Genomic DNA, 23,309 nt, shown 5'->3' with positions numbered 1-23,309 from the left:
CTGCAGACTGTTTTATTTCAACACTGCCCCGTGTCATGCACGGTTTCTATGTGCTTTGCTCTTACCTTTAGTATTTGTTGCTTTTCTTCATTTCGTAGAGGTACAAACGGAAGGGAAGGGATATGATATGCACAGCTCCGTGCCTCGGTGCCCGTGCCAACCTTCAGCGCCCTCGATCGGTTTGACATAAAGCTTGCTCATCTTGTTCAATCCCAAGTGTGAAATGTCTACTTTTTAGCTCTCCCGGAGCGAGAGCCATGATTTGGCGTACATGCTAATATATATATATATACACACACACACACACACACACATACATATATATATACATATACATATACATATACATATATACATATATATACATACATATACATATACATACATATACATATACATACATATACATATACATACATATACATATACATATATATATATACATACATATATATACATACATATATATGTATATGTATATATGTATATGTATATGTATATGTATGTATATGTATATGTATGTATATATATGTATATATGTATGTATGTATGTATATATATGTATATATATGTATATATATATATATATATATATATATATATATATATATATATATATATATATATATATATATATATATATATATATATATATATATATATATATATATATATCACTTGCTCACACAAGATACTAAACTCTAAATTCTAAACCCTAATTCTTAAACCAATCAACCAACGACGGTTGGTGGTAGCATCACCACACGATAAGCAGTTGGATGGATCCATGATATAGTTGGGCCACTCAAAGAGGCTCGTGTGGTACCTTGAGCTATGAACGATTGTACATATCCTTCAGTCGGGTACTGAAGATGTACGTTATGTCAATATGGAAAGCTTGGCAACGATGATGTGTAAAATTTTTGACGTGGCTCGCGGCCGGTACGGCAGCGACTCTTCATGCGCAATTCTCCTACGAATTCTCGAAAACCATCCAACGGAAAATGAATATTTAGCATTCGTGGCGATCAACCGTATGTGTTATTCGTATTTCCGTCGCTCCGAAGTTTTGAACAGTTGGAGTGCATCGCTAGCCTTTCCAGAGTAAGAAACAGAATCGTAAGGTCTCGAGCACACGCCTAGTCGCAGTTTCTGGCTCCCAGCCCGTGCCGATTAGGCGGGCAGCTGCGCCGTCTGCACTCCGCAGTCCGCAGACGTCCACGTCATAGCAGCTATCATGCGGCACGTGTGCTTCCATGCGACTATGCGAGCCACTCGAGCCAGCCATCGCAGGCTCGGTGCCAGGCCCAGGTGTCAGGCACATGGGGGTGGCGGCACACCACACGTGGACGCCTCGCGTTCGTCCGCGGGATCCCAGCCGGGCCCGGGGCTGCCTGCGGTTGGATCTCGTGACGCTTTTGCTTTCCCCAAGAGAGAGCAGCTCCTTAGATTTTTTTTTCTTTTCCGTCTTCTTGGGCCTGTCGCGACCCTAATCGTGGGGCAGGGCGCGGCGGATGCGTTGATTTTCAACAGGCCCCGCCGACCGCAGCACCACGCTAACTTCACCCATCACCCTCGCACAAACGCAAGCGTATCTGATCACACAAAGCTAGAGTTGACAAGAGGCATGGTTTGAGATCTTCTCCAACAGTCCAAGTTATCACTGGCTCATAACTACAGTAATTCGAGATCGACACATTGCTTCATAATACCTTGGAATCCATGCACAGAGGGGGAGCCATCTCGAGGCTCGCTCTACGGCGTGACCGACTACTAGTTTTGGCATTGTTCACCGATTCAAAAAATTATGAGTTGGCTTGAAAGTCACTCGTTGGAGGAGACCTGAGTGCGTGCTTCTTCTTTTCTCACGGTCATAGGACAGTCGTTTATATTTCTTAGATAGCACTAGCAGTGCAAGTGTGCAAACTTGGGCTCCCTTCCTCAATTAACATATATGATAAGAATCTTTAATTGATCCATATCAATATCTAACTTTTTCGTTTCATGTTGTCGCAAAAGCTTTGTTCAAAGCTAGGTTATCCGTCCAAGTAACACTCAAATTCTCATCGCAATTATTCAAAATAAGTCAACGACAACATCGCTGAGAAATTGAGTGGAAAGCCCCAAATTAAGGCAAAAGGACCATGCTATATTTTCAGCTGTCCCTCTTTAAAAGGTGACATCTCAATTTTTCCGGATGATATTCGGACGATTTTTCCGCTTGATATTTGGACCGCACTACCTTGGAAAATGGTGGAAACCGGAAGGGAGTGGGATGCAAATTTGGTATTTGGTTCCCTGTCGCTGCCTCTCTCCGCGAGAAGATAATTTGCGTCGCGTCCACCCATGCCAGTCCGTGAGAGAGAGAAGCGAGCAGCGAGACGCGGCGCTGCTGACACCCGCGCCCATTTCCCACCCTCCCTCCTCCGCTGCCCCCGCTTCGCCTCCCACTTCCTGCCCCCCATCCTCCTCCCACCATCATCATTAACCAGCAGCAGGCTCGCTTGCTCTTCGTCTCTCTCGGAGCCTCGACCCTGCTAGCATCCGTGAGTGTGCAAATGATTTTGTTTTCTATTCGATCGGGATGATCTCGGTTCTTGTTCGAGGCTCCGTGCACTGCATTCCACTCACCTCGTGATAATATCTGCCTGATCTTCGTTTTCTTCTCTTTTGTTTCTTTCTAGTTTCTGCAGGAAGCGAGTGAGGAAGCGGTTGAGATTCGTCCGGGGGCGTGAGGGAAACGAAGCGAGGGAGACGTTGAGATTCGTGCCATGAGCGGATTCTCTGCCGCGGCCTCCGCTGCTGCGGCGGAGCGGTGCGCGCTCGCGATCCGCGCGCGGCCCGCGGCCTCCTCGTCGGCGACGAGGCAGCAGGCGTCCCTCCGCCGCAGCACCGGCCCGCGCCTACCCGCCACGCTCGCCGCATCCCGCCGCGGCCCTGTCGCGCCCCGCGCCGTCGCCACGCCCGCCGACCGCGCATCCCCTGACGTAAGGGCCTCTGTCTTCCGCTAATGCGCTCAACCTGTCTGACGATTCGCGTGCCTCACTCTCCGCCGCTCTTGTTGCAGCTTGTCGGAAAGTTCACGCTGGATTCCAACTCCCAGCTCCAGGTGCGACGGCAGGATTCAAGTTCATTCACCATTTGCTAGGACTACGAGGTTGTGCTTTGTGTAACATGATTAAAGCATTGTGTGGGAACAGGTTGCAGTCAACCCTGCGTCACAGGGATCAGTGACGGAGATCGACCTGGAGGTGACAAACACCACTGGCTCCCTGATTCTGCATTGGGGTGCCCTTTGCCGAGACAGGAGGTGAGATAGGCCCTGCTTCTCTTGCCACTTTTGATGAGACAATACTATCCCTTATGCTCTCATGTCACTTACAATGCATGTTTTTAGATTGAGATTGCTACAATTGACTTACATGGCTGCAGAGATTGGCTCCTCCCATCCAGGCGACCTGATGGAACGGCCGTGTACAAGAACAGGGCGCTTCGGACGCCTTTTCTAAAGGTCAGTCTTGTTACATTATGGATCTCTTTGTTACCACAGAACAGTCTGGTTAGCAGTAATGTCCATAACTGTGCAGTCAGGAGATAACTCTACTCTGAGAATTGAGATAGATGATCCTGTGGTGCAAGCTATTGAGTTCCTCATCTTTGATGAGACACAGAACAAATGGTAACCCAGCCGTTTTCATTACCATGTAGCACTGTTTATTTGTTTGAATGCAAAAGGTGTATCAACTATGCAAAACTCTACATTGCACAGGTTTAAAAATAATGGCCAGAATTTTCAAATTCAGCTCCAGTCAAGCCACCATCATGGTAGTGGCGCATCTGGTGCCTCGTCTTCTGCTACTTCTGCCTTGGTGCCAGAGGATCTTGTGCAGATCCAAGCTTACCTACGGTGGGAAAGAAAGGGAAAGCAGTCATACACACCAGAGCAAGAAAAGGCAAGCTTTTAGTATTTTTTTCCCTCTTCAGTCTGGAAAGAACTCAATGTACTATGTTGATTAAAAATAAGAGGTGGTGCATTTTTTCTCCAGGAGGAGTATGAAGCTGCACGAGCTGAGTTAATAGAAGAATTAAATAGAGGTGTTTCTTTGGAGAAGCTTCGAGCTAAATTGACAAAAGCACCTGAAGCGCCCGAGTCAGATGAAAGCTATTCTCCTGCATCTCAAATTACTTCTGATAAAATTCCAGAGGACCTTGTACAAGTCCAGGCTTATGTTAGGTGGGAGAAAGCAGGCAAGCCAAATTATCCTCCTGAGAAGCAACTGGTAATGCATTGATTCAATAGCGTAAAATAGCGTGTTGGCTTAACACTTTATGGAGGTTCTTATCTCACAATTTGCTAGGTCGAGTTTGAGGAAGCAAGGAAGGAACTGCAGGCTGAGGTGGACAAGGGAACTTCGATTGATCAGTTGAGGAAGAAGATTTTGAAAGGAAATATTGAGAGTAAAGTTTCCAAGCAGCTGAAGAACAAGAACTACTTCTCTGTAGAAAGGATTCAGCGCAAAAAGAGAGATATCATGCAGATTCTTAGTAAACATAAGCATACTGTCATAGAAGAGCAAGCAGAGGTTGCACCAAAACAGCTAACTGTTCTTGATCTCTTAACCAATTCATTACAGAAGAAGGATGGCTGTGAAGTTCTAAGCAAAAAACTGTTCAAGTTCGGTGATAAACAGATACTGGTTAGGATCATTATGATATTCTTTATATTTCCAGATCTTTCTTCCACCATGCTAATTAAGCTTCTCTCTTCTTAAGGCAATCTCCACCAAGGTTCTAAACAAATCAAAAGTTTACTTGGCAACAAATCATACGGAGCCACTTATCCTTCACTGGTCACTAGCGAAAAAGGCTGGAGAGTGGAAGGTAAAATTTCAAAATTGTTTCCAGTAGTTAAAGCCACAAACTCAGCAGCTTTTTTAAACACTGCTATCAGTACCAATGCGGTGTTATTTAACTGTGCAGGCACCTCCTTCAAACATATTGCCATCTGGTTCAAAATTGTTAGACATGGCATGCGAAACTGAATTTACTAAGTCTGAATTGGATGGTTTGCATTATCAGGTGGAAATAACATCTTCAACCTGTTATTTTATTCTTATTTTTATTAGCCCTCCTGCTATCTCAAGGCTCTTAATTTCCAGGTTGTTGAGATAGAGCTTGATGATGGAGGATATAAAGGGATGCCATTCGTTCTTCGGTCTGGTGAAATGTGGATAAAAAATAATGGCTCTGATTTTTACCTTGATCTCAGCACCCGTGATACCAGAAATATTAAGGCAAGTGTTTCTGTCCATTTTACCTTTCAAACTTTAAACTATTGTCTTTGTTTTGTCTATGCAACTAGTCGCTAAATTGTGAAGTAACCGATCTGTTCTTAATTGAAGGACACTGGTGATGCTGGTAAAGGTACTGCTAAGGCATTGCTGGAAAGAATAGCAGAGCTGGAGGAAGATGCCCAGCGATCTCTTATGCACAGGTCAGGCACTAAAATATCCATAATAATATGACTGAATTTTACATGGAAAATTCTCCTAAACTACTTCTACTCCTTGACAGATTCAACATTGCAGCAGATCTAGTTGACCAAGCCAGAGATGCTGGACTATTGGGTATTGTTGGACTTTTTGTTTGGATTAGATTCATGGCTACAAGACAACTGACATGGAATAAGAACTATAATGTGAAGCCACGGTATATACCTGTCTTTATTATTTACTTCAGTAATGTTTACTCTCTGCTTTAAAAGTTAAAGAATCAGAAGTTGTCCCTTTCTTTTGTGCGGGAACATAATTGAAAAGTTGGTGTTCTTGCCACTACAAGTCAACACGATTTTACCCCTCGTCAACGGTCAAAACAGTAGCAAAATCGCGTTGACTTGTGAATAGTAAGGGCAAATCACAAAGTTGGAAAAAACAAGGACAAAATCACAATTGCACTGCAAAGTAGTCGCGGAAACACAAATGCCCCAAAATAATTTGGCTGTTTGTCCTGATAAAAAACAATACAATTCAGTACTCAGAGAATATTATATTTCTATAAATGAAAAACATAACTCATGTCGCATTCTTTCATTCTTTGGCATCTCATATTGATTAATAACTACGCAGTGAGATAAGCAAAGCACAAGATAGGTTTACAGATGATCTTGAGAACATGTACAAAGCTTATCCTCAGTACAGAGAGATATTAAGAATGATAATGGCTGCTGTTGGTCGTGGAGGTGAAGGTGATGTTGGTCAACGTATTCGTGATGAGATATTAGTAATACAGGTAAAATTAATGGTCCTAGGTGAATATACACCTACTTTTATTCATTGCTTCACTGAATTATACGGTTGGTAGTTCTGATCCAAAAGATAGACATTGTGAATAATAATAAAATGCTTGCTGCTTTTATAGAGAAATAATGACTGCAAAGGTGGAATGATGGAAGAATGGCACCAGAAATTGCACAACAATACAAGCCCAGATGATGTAGTGATATGCCAGGTATTGGATATTTTGAATTCTTAATACTGTAAGTATTTAAGCATTGAGGTTTTTATGGTTATGTCTCTCCTTGGGCAGGCATTAATTGATTATATCAAGAGTGATTTTGATATAAGTGTTTACTGGGACACCTTGAACAAAAATGGCATAACCAAAGAGCGTCTCTTGAGCTATGATCGTGCGATTCATTCGGAACCAAATTTCAGAAGTGAACAGAAGGAGGGTTTACTCCGTGACCTGGGAAATTACATGAGAAGCCTGAAGGTATGTAAAACACTTAATATGGATATAAAAAAAGTCATGCAAAAAATCGGTGCATTATCTTTGAAATTGAATATGGTATCTTCTAAAGAAAACATAGAAAAACACATATTGCACTATCAGTTCCGGGAAAAAAAAAGATCTGCCATAAAGAGTATACAGTCAAATCATGTATTAGCGCTGGCTCTTTCTGCTAATGGTATGTTGTGTTCTATTCAATATATGCTTTCAGTAGTAATATTCTGGTGTTGACAACATCATTGTTGCCTGGTACAGTATGAACCTGTCCTTGAGTCTCCTCATTTTTTCCTTATTCATGTAACAGCTTTATATCCTTCCAATAAATAATGATCAACTGCGAAATCATTGGCATCTACAGTGAACTGTCCATTGTATTTTGATTTTGAACAACTTTTTTTTCCTCAGAACACACAGCAATAGCCAAGCGTAACGACCTTACATGACTAAAACAACAACCTTACATTGGCCAAAATAGCCAGGTAGGGGAGAGAAGAGAGAGAGGGTTACCCTGCAGCAGATGTGGCAATGGCTGATGACGTGGCCGTCCCGGTTATCAAAACATGCAAATCCACTGTTATGTGGCCAAAGCCTGTAATGAGCTGGTTTTGGAAACCCTGGGGATTGAGTAAACAATTTTATAGTTTAGAAGGTTATGTGGATTCGGCCATAGTTGAGGTTAGGAATTTGGAAATTTCCTATTTGCTTGATAATTTAGTCAAGAGATTAGATAAGTATTGATAGGAGTTTGTTTCAGCTGGTTGAGATTGGATTTGGTTTCTTAGGTGATTGGTTACCCTTGCTCTATAATTGGGGATTTGCTTCTTTAATAAAGCAAGCAGGACTAAACCCAATCCTTCTCCCTCTTCTGTTCCGACCTTCGCTGATGTGACCACTGATGAGGTCCAGGTCCATGTCCTCCCGTCAACCCCACACACCTACAGCCTAAGATCTAATTCACCCCAGGACGCCCAAGCTCGTGAAAACATCCAACTAATCATGCAAATCTCCTAATATAACAACATCATTTGCAGTCAAGCTGTACCTTTTCTTGGTGCCAAAAACAAGACATCCATTTCATCTCCTTATAAGGGACATTTTCTCATCGTTTCTGCGATTGAATATTCTTAACCTGATGTAATCTTTGAATGAATGCTATTCTGATTTGCTCATTCTGTTAGGCTGTGCATTCTGGTGCTGATCTTGAGTCTGCTATAGCAACTTGCATGGGATACAAATCGGAGGTATCATTCTCATTCCTTTTCATTCCACTAGAATGCTTTAGATACCTGCGCTCATATCTAATGAACTAACTTTTGGGTACAGGGTGAAGGTTTCATGGTTGGTGTTCAGATCAATCCGGTGAAGGGTTTGCCATCTGGATTTCCTGTAAAAATCCCTCACCTTCTTTTCTCAACGCATGTACTTTCTAAGTTTCTTATATTTGTGACATTTACATGTATAGGAATTGCTCGAATTTGTGCTTGACCATGTTGAGGACAAGTCAGCGGAACCACTTCTTGAGGTCAGTGATATAATCCAAGTTCCTGTTTGTAATAAAATAAAGAGCAGGTGCTGGGTTTGTTATGACAACTCAAATAATCAGATCTCCCATAGCTGCTTGAATTTTTTAAACCACAAATTTTTGCGGTTACTATGTGAATCACTTGTTGCTAACAAAATGCTACCTTGTAGGGGTTGTTGGAAGCTCGAGTTGAACTCCGCCCTTTACTTCTTGATTCACCTGAACGCATGAAAGATCTTATATTTTTGGACATTGCTCTTGATTCTACTTTTAGGACAGCAACTGAAAGGTCATACGAGGAGCTCCACAATGCAGCACCCGAGGTTGGTCACACAAATATTGTCTCAATGATGCAGTTTTTTCCTGTATTGCATGTTACTTTTTAGCTTATCCAAATTTGTAACCTCATGTTGCCGTTTTCTTAATCCAGAAAATCATGTATTTCATCAGTCTTGTCCTTGAAAATCTTGCCTTGTCAATCGACGACAATGAAGACATCCTGCATTGCTTAAAGGTACACTTTCATTTTTTAAATGGCATGGATATAGAAATGACACTTTCTATAGAATGTCATTTGTTCCATTGAAAACAATTCTTTGTTTGAATTTGTTTTTTGCTTAATAATGGGGATGCTGTCTATATGTTTTTCCGAAAGGGATGGAACCAAGCCTTGGAAATGGCTAAGCAAAAAGAGGATGATTGGGCTCTCTTTGCTAAAGCATTCCTTGACAGAATAAGACTTGCCCTTGCAAGCAAGGGAGAACAATACCATAATATGATGCAGCCCTCAGCTGAATATCTTGGCTCATTACTCAGCGTAGACCAATGGGCAGTGAGTATTTTATAGAATTCAAATATAATTTTATCAAAAAGTTATTATTAAAATATTATTTTGGCAGGTCAATATCTTCACAGAAGAAATTATACGTGGTGGATCAGCTGCTACTCTGTCTGCTCTTCTGAACCGATTTGATCCTGTTCTAAGGAATGTTGCCCACCTTGGAAGGTAAAATGTAAAATCTATGACTTAAGTTGAATTTCGTTTCCATTACACTCCCTGTTTCTAAAGTGATACTAGTGATCCTCTCCACAATTTTATGTGTACTGCTGAAATTAAATCTGATAATAGACCCTATTACTCTGCACCTGACATCTGTCTGCTGCTAACAGTTGGCAGGTTATAAGTCCAGTTGAAGTATCAGGTTTTGTAGCTGTGGTTGATGAGTTACTTGCTGTCCAGAACAAATCTTATGATAAACCAACCATCCTTGTGGCCAAGAGTGTCAAGGGAGAGGAAGAAATACCGGATGGAGTCGTTGGTGTGATTACACCTGATATGCCAGATGTTCTGTCCCATGTGTCAGTCCGAGCAAGGAATAGCAAGGTCTTTTCTCCACAATTATATTGCATCATTTCTAGGATTGCTTCCCTTGTACTAATGTGACATACCATCCTGTTCCTATTGAAGGTACTGTTTGCGACCTGTTTTGACCATGGTACCCTGTCTGAACTTGAAGGATATCATCAGAAACTGTTTTCCTTCAAACCTACTTCTTCTGATATCACCTATAGGTACCTGAAGCTATTTTTTGAACTTCATGACTGATGAAGCTAGGTTACAAAAGGGTGATAAATATTTTCTTCTATCAGACTAGTTCATTCATTTGGTAGCTTAGATCTGTTTTGATATTTTGGAAGACAATTTGGACCCCCCCCCCTCCTCAAATATGCAGGAGAGGTGCTCATCGTTTGTATTAAGAAAGGAAGTCTAAAAAGCAGCACTATTAGATATAATTAGAACTTTCTGGTTCTTGACCTCTATCTATTCTACCATTATTATCTAGACTCTTTGTATTAGATAATAATGGTACAATACAAAGAGGTCAAGAACTGGACAGTTCTAACTATATCTAATAAGCACAAATGCACTCCCACAAAAAACAACACATAAACATTGTGTTCACACACTGCAACACCCATGCTAGCCACGATCGGAGAAACAGAACCCAAACACGCTCGCGCGCGCACACTTGCAACACCTTCGCTAACCAGGTTCAGGTAACTGTGCGACTAAATAAAAGGAAAGATGACAACCAAGCACAGTTTTGGTATTGTTAGCAACGGCAAACAAGATTTGATTACAGGGTTAATGTAAACTTGTTCTGTAAAGTGTCTAAATTCCTGCCTATCTATCACCATGTGGTCATACTTTATACTTTATACACAACTTATCATTGAACTACACTTTTGGCACATCGTCATCTAGGCGATCATTTGGTTGGTCCCACATATCAACTTGCCAATATTTCACGGCCGACCTACAATAACCTGTCAGATGCTCGCAACTCATATGTTCCATTCAATAGGGAGATCTCGGAGAGTGAACTTCAGCAATCAAGTTCTCCAAATGCAGAAGCTGTCCATGCAGTACCATCAATTTCATTGGTCAATAAGAAGTTTCTTGGAAAATATGCAATATCAGCTGAAGAATTCTCTGAGGAAATGGTAAGTAATATAAATTTTTGCATTAGTAAATCTTCCATTCTTAAAGAAGACTTGATGAAACCAATTGTTATTATGCTGGTTTCCTTTTCTTTTGGTCTTGTGCTTCTAGTACTCACTTTTCTGTTTTCAGGTTGGGGCTAAGTCTCGGAATATAGCATACCTCAAAGGAAAAGTACCTTCATGGGTTGGTGTCCCAACATCAGTTGCGATACCATTTGGCACTTTTGAGAAGGTTTTGTCAGATGGGCTTAACAAGGTTGGTTGGTGGTTTATTTTGATGTATATACTTGAATAATAGAACTGCATGGTTGTTGGAGAAGTCAGATTCTTTTACATGTTTGAAATACACTACTGGAAGGTAACAACGTGCAATTTAATGTCGACCAATATCTAAACGGCCATTTTTGGCATTTGCATCACTATATTTTTTTTTCACGAGCCTGCTCTACGAGTAGCGTCTTCGGTAGTTGTAGCTCATATCTTCATAGTCTCATTCTACCATGAACTAATTTTGCTAAACCCTAAACCCTAAGTAATGCTCTGTCTAATATTATCTTTGATTATTGTAAAAGAACTTCCCTTGCTCGTTTGTGAAGGTGTCCTTCAGACAGGAGATGGAATTAACTGTTATCGAAGTAAATGATAACAAGAAGCCTCTTGTTGATTGGTTGACCAGTTTCAACTATCCTTTTTTTTTTCTTTTTGGTCTATGATCTTTGTACTATTGCCCACATAAAATTCTATTTCTCATTACAATGGTAGGTTTGGGGTACATATAGGCCAACCATGGGTATGGCTTAGAAACTAAGTTAAGCATAATTGGTGATAAAGTGCATATAGGCACCGCACGAACCATCCACAGACAAAGTACTCACAGGCACTACTAACACATTATTCTATCACCATCAGGACTTAATTCTAACATGTACTGTTTCTTCTTTTTTCTCTTTGCACAGTTCCTGTATAGACCCTTCTGTACAGTTTCCTAACAAATGAAAAAGATCAGTAGGGGACCCTCTCCTGTTCCATAAAAAAATGTTAAAATGGTCTTTCTAATATTTGATTGTTTTTTTTTATGGCAGGAAGTAGCGCAAAACATAGAGAAGCTTAAGAACAGACTTGCTCAAGATGATTTTAGTGCTCTAGGTGAAATAAGAAAAGCTGTTCTCAACCTTGCTGCTCCTACAGAATTGGTATGATACCTCATTATGCTTATATTTGTTGCAATTAAGTCTTAGTTATGACATTGATTTTTTTGTATTTCATGTATGTCTTATTTCATTTGTGTCTCAGGTTAAGGAGCTGAAGGAGAAGATGCTAGGTTCTGGAATGCCCTGGCCTGGCGATGAAGGCGATCAACATTGGGAACAAGCATGGATGGCTATTAAAAAGGTACCCTGATCTACACTTACTACTAATAACTGATCCATGCTTCATACTTTCTTGGTCATTTGCTTTTAAGTTTTAGAAACACCAGGGGCATTAATTTCTAAGTTAGCGTCTTTGCCTTTTCGTGGGGTCATTTGATCCCTCAGATTATAGATAGATCTGTTACATATATGTTTTAAACATGTATGGTAAAAAGTGAACGTAGGAAAATCCTTTTTCTTTGATGGTCATTGGGTATCTCAATTTTGTTTTTAGGTTTGGGCTTCAAAATGGAATGAAAGAGCATTTTTTAGCACACGCAAGGTGAAGCTCAATCATGACTACCTTTCGATGGCTGTTCTTGTGCAAGAAATTGTGAACGCAGATTATGCATTTGTCATTCATACTACGAACCCATCATCTGGGGATTCTTCTGAGATATACGCCGAAGTGGTTAAAGGGCTTGGAGAGACCCTAGTGGGCGCCTATCCTGGTCGTGCCATGAGCTTTATTTGCAAAAAAGATGACATGGACTCTCCCAAGGTAAAACCATCTCTCTCTAGTTCTTGGTATGCTGCTTATACTAGGTGAATACCATGCAATCTGCCTTCAGTTGGGATTTGAATGAACATGAACGATTCTGTATAGAAGTTGATGAATCTAATATATTGGGTGCTGTATTACCCTCGAAAATTCCAACTGAAACTCGAAGTGTGTTATAAGAAACATTTTTCTTTTGGTGAATAGTAACATCATCATCTTGCCCCCTTTTCCTTTTGTTTATCATGTATCAGAATTCCTCATTCTTTAATCACAAAATAGACTGGACATATTTATACAGAGGTGGAGTAAATTAATAAATAGGTGGCCTTTTTTTGGGGACAAATTTTCGTGTTGATTAGGTACCCCAACTAGGCCGGATTGCATAATTGCTACCAAGGGTGTAGTTAACTGGTTTTTTGCACAATTTGTAGCTACTTGGTTACCCAAGCAAGCCCATTGGTCTCTTCATAAGGCGATCAATCATCTTTCGTTCTGACTCCAACGGTGAGGATCTGGAAGGTTATGCTGGAGCAGGATTATATGATAGGTAGGGAATACTCTTTGAATATACATTAAGGTACTTAACGATTGGTTTGAAATTACAGATAAATTGTTTGTTTCTTCAGTGTACCGATGGATGAGGAGGATGAAGTTGTACTTGACTACACAACTGACCCTCTTATAGTAAACCATGGATTCCGGAATTCAATCCTCTCAAGTATTGCACGGGCTGGCCATGCCATTGAGGAGCTCTATGGGTCTCCTCAAGACGTCGAGGGAGTAGTGAAGGATGGAAAAATCTATGTAGTCCAGACAAGACCACAGATGTAATATGTATGTATAGCCAGCTCAAAAAGGCACTGTTGTACCCTTGTATGGTGGGATAGATGGGTTCTGTAGCATGCATAGTTGTATGTCTTGATGTACAACACATTTACACTCTCTTATACATGCATAGATATGCTGAAATAAGCATTGGTGGGATAAATGGGTTCTATAGCATGCATATTTGTTTATCTTGATGTACAACACGTACACTCTCTTATATATATGCATAGATATGCTGAAATAAGCATTGGTCGTGTACTGTATAGTTTGTGGAGCTCTTTATGACCGTTAAGTGTTTACTTCTCTGACTGGGAAGAGGAATGTGTTGACTTGAGCAATATAATCTTTTTTTTGGAAGTAGGAGCAATATAAATTTACATGTACACTTCTACAAATATCCGCACAAGATGCTGAAAAGTGCTGAAAGTGAGAAAGTTCCTGCAAATATCTAGTCTATGAAAAGAACAGCTCCTTGGAGATATCTGCAGCAAATATCTGAATAGAGCTGTCCAGTTGCCAGGAATACCAGACAGGCAGACACAGAAGGAATCACCACAGCACAAAAATGCTAGGGTTCTTCGGCACCTCTGCTGCTTCTGATCTCTGTCATTTGCAGCTTGGGAATGGATCAGTTCATCATGAACTGAATAGACAAAACAATTATAGACAGAGAAGTGTGATCAGGTGCTGCAGCACAGCGAGGGGAAGGACGAAGGACTACTACAAGGTTCTTGGGGTCACAGTTTATTCCACACCCCAGGAGATCAAGGGGGCTTACAGGAAACTTCAGAAGCAACACCATCCCGACATTGCTGGCTACAAGGTGCATCAGTTTCCCTTTGTTTCAATTTACCTTCTGCTTTCTTTTTCCCCCCGCTATCCAACCTATTCTTTTATTCATAATTAGGGTGTATAGAAGAAAATAATATCTGCTGTTGGTACGCTGTGAGCATGTGTTTTAGAGCTAACCTTGAAAATTTGGTATCTTAATGTTCAGGGTCATGACTACACACTGTTGCTGAACGAGGCATACAAGGTATTGATGAGGAACCTTTCCAGGCATGCTGATGGCAAGACTAGGGCCGGCTTCGGAAGTGGTTACACTGGGGATGGATATAGCTCCTGGAATGGCCCTGTGAGAAGCCAAGCTCTCTTTGTAGATGAGAACAAGTGCATAGGTATGTACTACCATCAACATCTCTGTTCGTAGAACGTGGTTACAGATTACAACTAACTCAGGTGCATCAAAAAAGGATGTAGGGAATGCGTGCATCATGCTGCGAGGACATTTGCCATGGACGACGATCTCGGCAGTGCGCATGTGGAAATCCAGTTTGGAGACCTGGAGCAACAGATTCAGGTTGTTTGGTTTTGTTTTCCGACCCAGCAAAGATAGATATCACGTAGTGCTTTTGCTAATTAACTGATCGATTAAATTTTGTGTGTAAGGGCAGCTGGCTGTGGAGTCCTGCCCCGTGAACTGCATCCACTGGGTTGACAGCCAGGAGCTGCCGATGCTCGAGTTCCTGTCCCGTCCGCAGCCGAAGGAAGGCCATGGAATCTTCGGTGGTGGGTGGGAACGGCCTAGGAACGTGTTCGCAGCAGCCAAGAACTTCGCCAAGAGACTCGAAAGGGTGGAGCAGGAACTTGAACGGGAGCAATCCTCCAGAAGCCACGGTTGTAAATCAAATCAGTGTTGGTCGCTTCAAAACATGAGCGTCAGAAACGTAAAACTGCCCTCTGTTTGAATATTGTTGCAGGGAATGCAGACTGCGAAGCTGAAACGGAGGCTCAGGCCGAGGCGAGGCGCCGCGCTGGGGAGGAACTCAGATGGAAGCCTCTGGTTGATGTTTGGAATGGGTTGAGGGGCTGGAGGAAAGGTGGAACAGATCAGTGAAGTGGCAGATCATTGTGGTTGGTCATTGATCCTTCGCATGGGCAAAACACAAAAGTCCAGCTGCAACCAGAAACCATGATAACATTTGCAACTGCAGGAAAAAGACTATTAGGAATGTACCATGGACGCTGAAAGAATAAATAGTGGTATATGAATACATGTTTCTTAGGATCATTGCTTGTACCGAAATGGAATAAATAGTGGTACTGGTATATACACGATGTTTCTTGGCATCATGGCTTGTACTCCCTCCGTTCCAAATTATAAGTCATTCTAAGAATTTTGGAGAGTAAAAGTTTTTTAAATTTGACTAAATATATATAACAAGATGATAACATTTATAATACCAATTAAGTACCATTACACTCTTTGTTAGATATATTTTCATAATATATCTATTTGATTTCATAAATTTTTGTATTTCTCTCTATAATTTTGGTCAAACTTTAAGATAGTTTGACTCTCCAAGATTCTTGAAATGACTTATAATTTGGAACGGAGGGAGTACTAAAATACCAATGGAATATCATAGCCTCACAGTGATACACATTAAATACTCCTGCAAGATAAACGTGCATGATGTTTATAGCACAAATGTTTGCAAATAAGAATGGAAAATTAACCTGTTAATTTTAGATGACTCCAGCAAAAAGACATGTAGTCTAGTGGTTACAAAAGTCTCGGTTGCACCTCAGGTTCTTGGTTTGACTCCCCATAGAAGCGAATTTTCTAGGATTTTACGACGGCATGCTTTTCAGTGGTAGGCGACGTTACCGTCTTCAGCGAAACACCTGGGGGTGATTTCGTCAATCTCGAGGATTGAATTTGCTGGCTCAACCTTCGCAGATGCTCATAGGGGTACGGTTTGCGTGCGTGCATGCGTTTATAGGAGTGAGTATCCGTGTGTGGTGAGTGTCTGAGTTGTACTGTGTAATCTCAAAGAAAATCTCAAACAAAAAAAAAGGCTGCTCAAAGGTGTATTAACTATAGCCACTACAATGAGAAAGAGACTGTTTGGCTGAGCTTCCGTTGTAAGTTCTATTGTCATGCAAAAGAGCCATATATACACTACAAACACTATTGTACAAACCCCTATCCACTCGCGTACGTCTTGTATGGTCATCGATGGCCAATCAGAAGAGTGGGAAATTAACCTGTTAATTTTAGGCGACTCCAGACAAGCGTATTGACTCCAGCCACCACTACAATGAGAAAGAGACTGTTCGGCTGAGCTTCTGTTGTAAGTTCTATTGTCATGGCAAAAGAACCATATATACACTACATACACTATTGTAGAAACACCTATCCAGTATGGTCACCGATGGCCCATCCGTGTTGGTCAGGAGACTGACATGAGAGGCTCATGTGGGCCTGGACGTAATAATACCAGCATACATACTCCCTCATCCAACCGGAACACAGTGTCAGTTTTATTTAGAAACACATAGTGTCATTTGGCAAACTTTCTGAAGACTATCCGCACTCATGATCCTCTATTTTCATTCTCTAAAAGAAATATTCCTACTTGGTCATCGAGATTCTCTTCTCTATACTCAGTTTTTTCGCACCCATCATCATCTATATCCTCTACTCGATGCCAACTACCAGCAGCCGGGCCGACTTGTCATAATTATTTAATCCTATCTCCTCCTACCCACGCACCCGACGGCCATCCCATCCCACTCTCTCTCCCTCCTTCCTCCCTTCTCGCTCCCTCCGCCGGCACCCTCCCTCCCTAGCTCGCGGCGAGCAGGGGTGCCACCCCCTCCTCCCACATCCTCCCTCCCCCTCCCTAGCCTCGAGCTCGGCCCTCCCCGGCGCACTCCTCCCTACATCCGTCACCGGCAAGCCATGGGGCCGCGACGCCCTCCCTCCCCCCCTCCCCCTCCCTAGCCTCGAGCTCGGCCCTCCCCGGCGCACTCCTCCCTAGATCCATCGCCGGCAAGCCATGGGGCCGCGACGCCCCCTCCCCTGCTCCATGCATGGGCTGGAGCTCCTAGTGGGGTGTTCCTGGCACAGGGGCGCGCGGTAGCGAGCTCGTGGCGCCCCCGATTCGGCCAAGGTAGAGCTCGGCCGGGCCCAAGGAGGTTTGGCGGAATCGAAGCGGTGCTTTGGGGAAAGGCTGGAGCGGCACACAGCGAGGCCGCACATCTTGATATGATTGTATGACTTGTTTTTCTCTTTGGGTCTGGTTTTTGACTTTGCAATAAATGTAATACAAGTATGCTTTGTCTTTGATACCCTACCCTGAGCTCCACATATAGCCATCATTAGTAGTAGGGTGAAGAAAAGGCAAGTCAAATGCCTTGGTGAGGACATATACACATTCAGCGATATGAGAGAATCAAATGAGGAGCTAAGCATGGTTTATTTTGAAAACTTATTGAAAAATCCCAAGTCACTTGACATGAGGATTAGAAGTGATTTGATTCAAGACCATTCCATGCCTCAACTGCCCAAGATAGTGTGATAGACACTTCAATGTTCACAAGTACAAGGTATGGTTTGAAATATTTCTTCTGTCCGCTTCATACTTTTGGAAGTCATGTTCTACCTTAGTCCTTTCTCCTTTACTTGAGGACGAGCAAAGGCTAAATGTGGGGGTGTTGTTGATGGCTCTTAAGTACCAATTTTAGACCGTCAAATCCTGCATAAATACGTAAAAGATGAGCAACAACATAGTGGTAGGGGCTTATTACTAACTATTTCCACAAGTATCGGTAATAATTTGTATGTTGGTGTAATAAGGGAGAAAACCCACCTAAAGAGCAAGGAAACACATTTCTCAATCCAAGGCAAAATGCATCGACTAATCAGGCGCATGCACACGGATTGGAGGGCCCCAAAACACATACAACCAACACAGTACAGCGTGGAGGCATGAATAATTGACCTAGGAATCTACCAAGCCACTTCGTGGACGAAATTGGGCCGGTTCGGGGCCAGAACCCAGTTGGCCGACCACTCCGGTTGGCCAACCACCCCGGTTGACCGACCTAGGATCGGCACAACTGACCTTGAGCTTCGACGTGGCATCTCCTTATTGGCCCACAATGACGGTTCCAAGTGACTACACCTATTTCTCCGGCCAAAAGCACCATAAACCCCCTTTATAAATATGAGGGGAGGGGCTTCAAATGAGAAACATCCATCAAGTGATCAACTCTCTCAAGAGATGCTTAGATCCTTGCTTGATTAGTGATCTAGAATAGGGAGAGGGTAGAGGTACTCAGGAGGGGCGCCGGTCTTCGGCGCTCTTCCCTAATTTCTACCTCTACGAGAGTGAGGGAGTAGTTTAGGAGAAGTGTTGGGGTGTCGGCATTCTTCTCAGAGCTTGTACCTCTACGAATGTTGCTACTTGTTCAGTAAGGATTCGTGGTTCCTATCTATCTCTAGTATTTTTCTTGGTATAGTAGATGCTAGTAGTGCTTGTAGTTGAGTGAGATTAGTTCTCTTACTTGCGGGTTCGTCGCTCCGTATTTATACGGAGTGCTGTAGTTCGCTACGGGTCGCATATGTAGTTAGACTGTAGTAGTAATTAGTAGTGTAGACATAGTTTGTAGGCTAAGGGTTATCCTTTGTTTACATTATATCCCACGGTATTTTAGAGGTAGGCTATAGGTGGTGACAACCCTATTGGTCCTCTGTAATCCTCCACATTCAGATATAGCATAGAGCTGTTGGCCGGAGTCGCCTGGCAGACCAGGTGTAAGTCGGTGCCCGAAGCGAGTATTATGCCCGAGAGATCGACCTTTAACTCATCTATAGTGCTATCTTTGGAATCCTCTCAGCCCTTGCCACTTATCTTGGTGTGTCCTTGGACTGACTAGAACAGAAGTTAGTGCACACATGTTCCTTGTGGATCCGATAACCCTTGAAATACTCTGAGGTGAAAGGTACAACGGTATCCATGCGCTTGTGGATTTATTCGTGATGCTAAAATATCCAACAATAAAGTGCCTCATATGAAAGATATTCAAAATCTTAGGCATTGTTTAAGGGGGAGCTCATTCTCAAGTTTGTGTCATCCTTGGGACTAACATTTTCTTCTAGTGAATTTGTAGTCTCATGGAAGAGAGTTAGAGAACTTTCAATTTGGAGTACGCTATCTAGTGCTCGCATGAAAGTGGTAACTTGTCCATAACTCTTATTTATTCATGTCACTAACTCCTGCATATCTATTCTCCATAATATAGTGTAAATTCCTTGAGCTGGACTTAATTGATCAAGTTAGTGCATATGAGCTTGCCTTCCACATATTCTTACATGTGCACTAATAATTGAGAAATTTAGCCTATATTGCGAGGTTTCATCTTTAATGATCCAAATTCCTTCCGCACTCAAAGGATCACTAAAGTGAAACTAGAAGCATGTGCAATTAACCGTGTTTGCTCTCTTTTGTGTTGTGATAAGTGAGAATTCCTTGAGAGCAAGAAAAATGGATTTAATGTAAAATATTGCACAATGCTTTGGCTAAATGGCAAAGGTATGGTATTTAAACTCATGTTTTTACCTTTGTGCATCTAGACCATTTTATCTTGCTAGTATGTGCATTTTCACGTCTTGAGTGACATAGAGTAAGTTCTTTCAAATTCCAATAGCATGATAGCAAGTGTGAATGTTTAGGATAGAATTTGGTTTTTGGTCTTTGTGACCCAATTGAGCTATTTGTGACTATTGTTTTACATGATTGCTTGTTGGCTAGTCACAAGTGATGAAATTAACTCAAGTCCATAAAATCCAAATCTATCTTTTCTACTCTCTTAAAAGTAGTAAGAAAAACTTGAAAACTTCGGAACAATCATCTACATCTATCTAGTTTCATCTGTTGACGCAAAAATCAACACACTGGAATCTGAAGGCACTGTTCGCCGAAGCTTCAGAATACAAACCAAGCGTGCCAGTCAGTTTGACCATTCAACTGACAAGGTGAAGATAATTCTTCTAATGGCAAAGGGGATCGGCCAATCAGGCCGATTTCATCCTGGCGCCAGTAGCGATAACAGCGTAGCAGAATAAAACATGATAAATGGATAATCAGCCATGATAAATGAATAACAACACAGTTCGCCATGAGGCCGATTTTCAACAAACTGATAAGTATAAGTAACTCATCGATTCTCTGAATTACATTTATTCAATTAATGATAATAAAGCTCAGGAGCTATTGGCTAGGAAACCGATAGAAAACGGAATGTCATTGGGCTTTTAATCCACTATGAACAAGACCATAAGCCAATAATGCTTCGACTAACATTACCACCAGTATTTCTAGATGAAATGACAGCGATGCGCCCGGAAATTGCAGTCTAGAAATACTACTAGCAAAAGATTAATCTAATCTCACCAGCCAATAGATCTATCCACAGTAGAACTCATTCCCAACAACACTTGAGAAGCAGCCAAGATTAAGATGCAACAGGCTATTGAACAATCTATCGTCTATTTTATCAGAATAAAGCTAATTAAATCAATCTGAACAACAAGACGACAGATTAAAGATAAATCAGCCGATACAATCTTACTGAAGGCTAGAATAATAGTGATTCTACCACATCTAGCAAGAGATAACACTCACAAGATAGGGCAAAATCGATAACTGACGAATACCGTAAATCCAGACAGAAGCAAATGTGCCGTTGGCCGAAGATCCAAAGGTACTCGATAACTGATGGATAAGAACCAGATTCAACGATAGCGATGCGCCCAGAAGTTGAGATCTGGGATACCCGGTAGGCGAATCTAGACGAAAGCACAGCGATACGCCCGGTGGTTAAAGCCTAGAACTCCTGGTAGACGAAGACCGCGGCGAACTGGAGATCGAAGCGATGCAGCCCAGCTTGCTGAAGAACTCATCGAAAATCTACATTACTCCTACTCCTAGGGCAGAAAGTTAAAGGTACTTGAGAAAGTAAATGTGTTTATATTGGTCGTGTGACAAACCTTTTACAATGGACGGAGGTACATATTTATAATCTAAACTAACTTGCCTGACAAGCAAAATCTAAACTAAAAGAAAATACTATGATAAATGGACTCTAACGTCCCTTACGTAGAGTCCTTGCTAATTAAGCTTCTTGCTGATCCTTCCATAAAAGATTGACTTTGATTGGCATCCCAACGGACCCGCCATCGGCTTCCAGGTTGCTTACTGTCATGTTCGCCAACCATGCATGTACACCACATATTCAGCCTTGCCACATCTCCAAAATAATATGCCTTTGATTAAACGTGTACAAAACTCAATTCGCATGTAGATCCCTCTCCTAGCCACGCACGCAAGCTTCTTCCTTAATTTTCTTTATTCCAATCAGCCTTGCCTCCACGTGACCAGCCATGTGCTATCCTTTAATACCAAGCGGAATCCATACGAGGCAATAACTCTCCACACATATGCATGCATATTCAGCCACATCAATTATCCATAAGCTCATACTTATTTAATTAATCTAGCTTGATAATTCCCTTATTTCATCGTGCACGCATGTCAGCTTCTTTGCCTGCAATTCCTACGAATGTAAGCCGATAGCCAATGAGCCCCATACTTCAGACTACATTAGATTTACGAAAATCTGGTATCAACATCATCAAGCTTTGATCTCAGTTCAAAATCCTTCTAAGAGAAACATCTTTGGACTTCAATTCCTAACTGCCTGGGGCAGCCGGTCTGATCGGTCTGCGCGACCGGTCTAACCGGTCTGTGCTAGTAGTTACTTTTTTACCCCTCACGGTGTTGGAAATATGCTCTAGAGACAGTCATATTTCCTTGTATTCATGATTAATAAAGAGTTCCTTGAATATCCATGGATAACAACTTATATTGATTAATGCTTATGTGAAGTATTTGTAAGACTCTTTACTTGTATGGATATTCTAAAATATTCCTAGTCGGAGTTTGTGTGAGGACACACATGAATATTAGACTAGCACATATGTTATTTGATTGACTACATTTCACAAGTCATGGACATGGGGATGTCAAACTAATAATGTGAACTCATGTGAGACATGAGACTGAACTGACCCAACACGAGATGATGACTTCTCATTACACAATATGTACGCTGTGTCCTAAGACTTGAGATCGTCGTATGTACTCAAGATGTGAAACGACTTACTTAGGAGCCATCAAACGCTACACCGTAACTGGATAGTTATAAAGTTGGCTTTCGGGTCTGTCAAGAAGTATGCTGTGAGTCATAGTCGGTCAAGATGAGATTTGCCCCTCTCTACTAGAGAGAGATATCTCTGGGCCCCTTGAGTGATTCGGATCAGGAAATGTATGGCCATGCTGGGGTTAAGAGTTAACCAAGGATTCTGAATCATAGGATCAAGAAAGAGTGGTCGGCTTCAAGCTAGACCAAATATTGTGAGGCAAAGAGAACATCATGTATAAGATTGTGACGGCTCGACTGATATGATTCGCGCGTGCATAGGAGTTGACACGTCTTGCTAGAGACCGCTATCAACTATTGGCGAGTAGGAGTACTTGGCCATGTCTATTCACGCGTGAGCCCATAGGGTCACACACTTAAGGGCCAGAAGCCTAATGTGGATGAGATCTAAATTAGACTGGGCTTTGATGCACTAATGGGCCTCAAGAGACCCATAGGGTTGGACCCTTGGTGGGGCCCATAGAAACCCACCTAGGGGGCCCGCCCAAGGTGGGGGCAAGGGCAGCACACCTAGGGCGCCCAAGGTGGGGCCCACTAAAGCCCATCTAGGGGCGCCCACCAGGACTATATAAGAAGGGGAGGAGGGGGAGAGGGGGCGCCCCATCTGGAGAAACCCTGGCCGCCCCCTTTCAGCAGTCGGCGCCCCCCTCTCCTTCCCGCTCCTCCTCTTCGTGCATCAGGC

At 42.1% G+C, this 23,309-nt stretch overlaps 2 protein-coding genes across 4 annotated transcripts; both read left to right on the top strand.

The window, feature by feature from the left end:
• Nucleotides 1–2,267: 2,267 nt before the first annotated feature.
• Nucleotides 2,268–13,813, top strand: LOC120669776 (alpha-glucan water dikinase, chloroplastic-like). Of its 3 annotated transcripts, none has more exons than XM_039949621.1 (33): nt 2,268–2,546; nt 2,685–2,987; nt 3,068–3,109; nt 3,201–3,310; nt 3,433–3,511; nt 3,588–3,679; nt 3,770–3,953; nt 4,047–4,280; nt 4,359–4,697; nt 4,774–4,881; nt 4,981–5,079; nt 5,160–5,294; nt 5,403–5,494; nt 5,575–5,709; nt 6,126–6,288; nt 6,418–6,507; nt 6,586–6,771; nt 7,968–8,030; nt 8,113–8,175; nt 8,252–8,311; nt 8,482–8,634; nt 8,742–8,825; nt 8,967–9,143; nt 9,211–9,317; nt 9,482–9,695; nt 9,780–9,883; nt 10,678–10,816; nt 10,947–11,072; nt 11,899–12,009; nt 12,110–12,208; nt 12,461–12,727; nt 13,159–13,274; nt 13,354–13,813. In XM_039949621.1, exons 2-33 carry the CDS (start codon nt 2,772–2,774, stop codon nt 13,556–13,558), a joined length of 4,392 nt encoding a protein of 1,463 aa, XP_039805555.1. In that variant the 5' UTR covers nt 2,268–2,546; nt 2,685–2,771; the 3' UTR covers nt 13,559–13,813. The 3 variants fall into 3 exon arrangements, with proteins under 3 accessions (XP_039805555.1, XP_039805557.1, XP_039805556.1); XM_039949623.1 differs by having other exon boundaries at nt 2,352–2,546; nt 2,694–2,987; nt 13,354–13,802; XM_039949622.1 differs by having other exon boundaries at nt 2,352–2,987; nt 13,354–13,802.
• A 145-nt stretch (nt 13,814–13,958) lies between these two features.
• Nucleotides 13,959–15,685, top strand: LOC120669777 (chaperone protein dnaJ C76, chloroplastic-like). The gene is made up of 5 exons (XM_039949624.1): nt 13,959–14,378; nt 14,553–14,733; nt 14,809–14,915; nt 15,010–15,232; nt 15,316–15,685. The coding sequence occupies exons 1-5, from the start codon at nt 14,121–14,123 to the stop codon at nt 15,450–15,452; spliced, it is 906 nt and encodes a 301-aa protein (XP_039805558.1). The 5' UTR covers nt 13,959–14,120; the 3' UTR covers nt 15,453–15,685.
• The last annotated feature ends 7,624 nt before the right edge of the window (nt 15,686–23,309 follow it).

The sequence above is a fragment of the Panicum virgatum genome, chromosome 4N (genome assembly GCF_016808335.1).
Source record: "Panicum virgatum strain AP13 chromosome 4N, P.virgatum_v5, whole genome shotgun sequence".
In the NCBI taxonomy this organism is placed as follows: domain Eukaryota; kingdom Viridiplantae; phylum Streptophyta; class Magnoliopsida; order Poales; family Poaceae; genus Panicum; species Panicum virgatum.
This window is presented reverse-complemented; position numbering and strand designations above follow the sequence as displayed.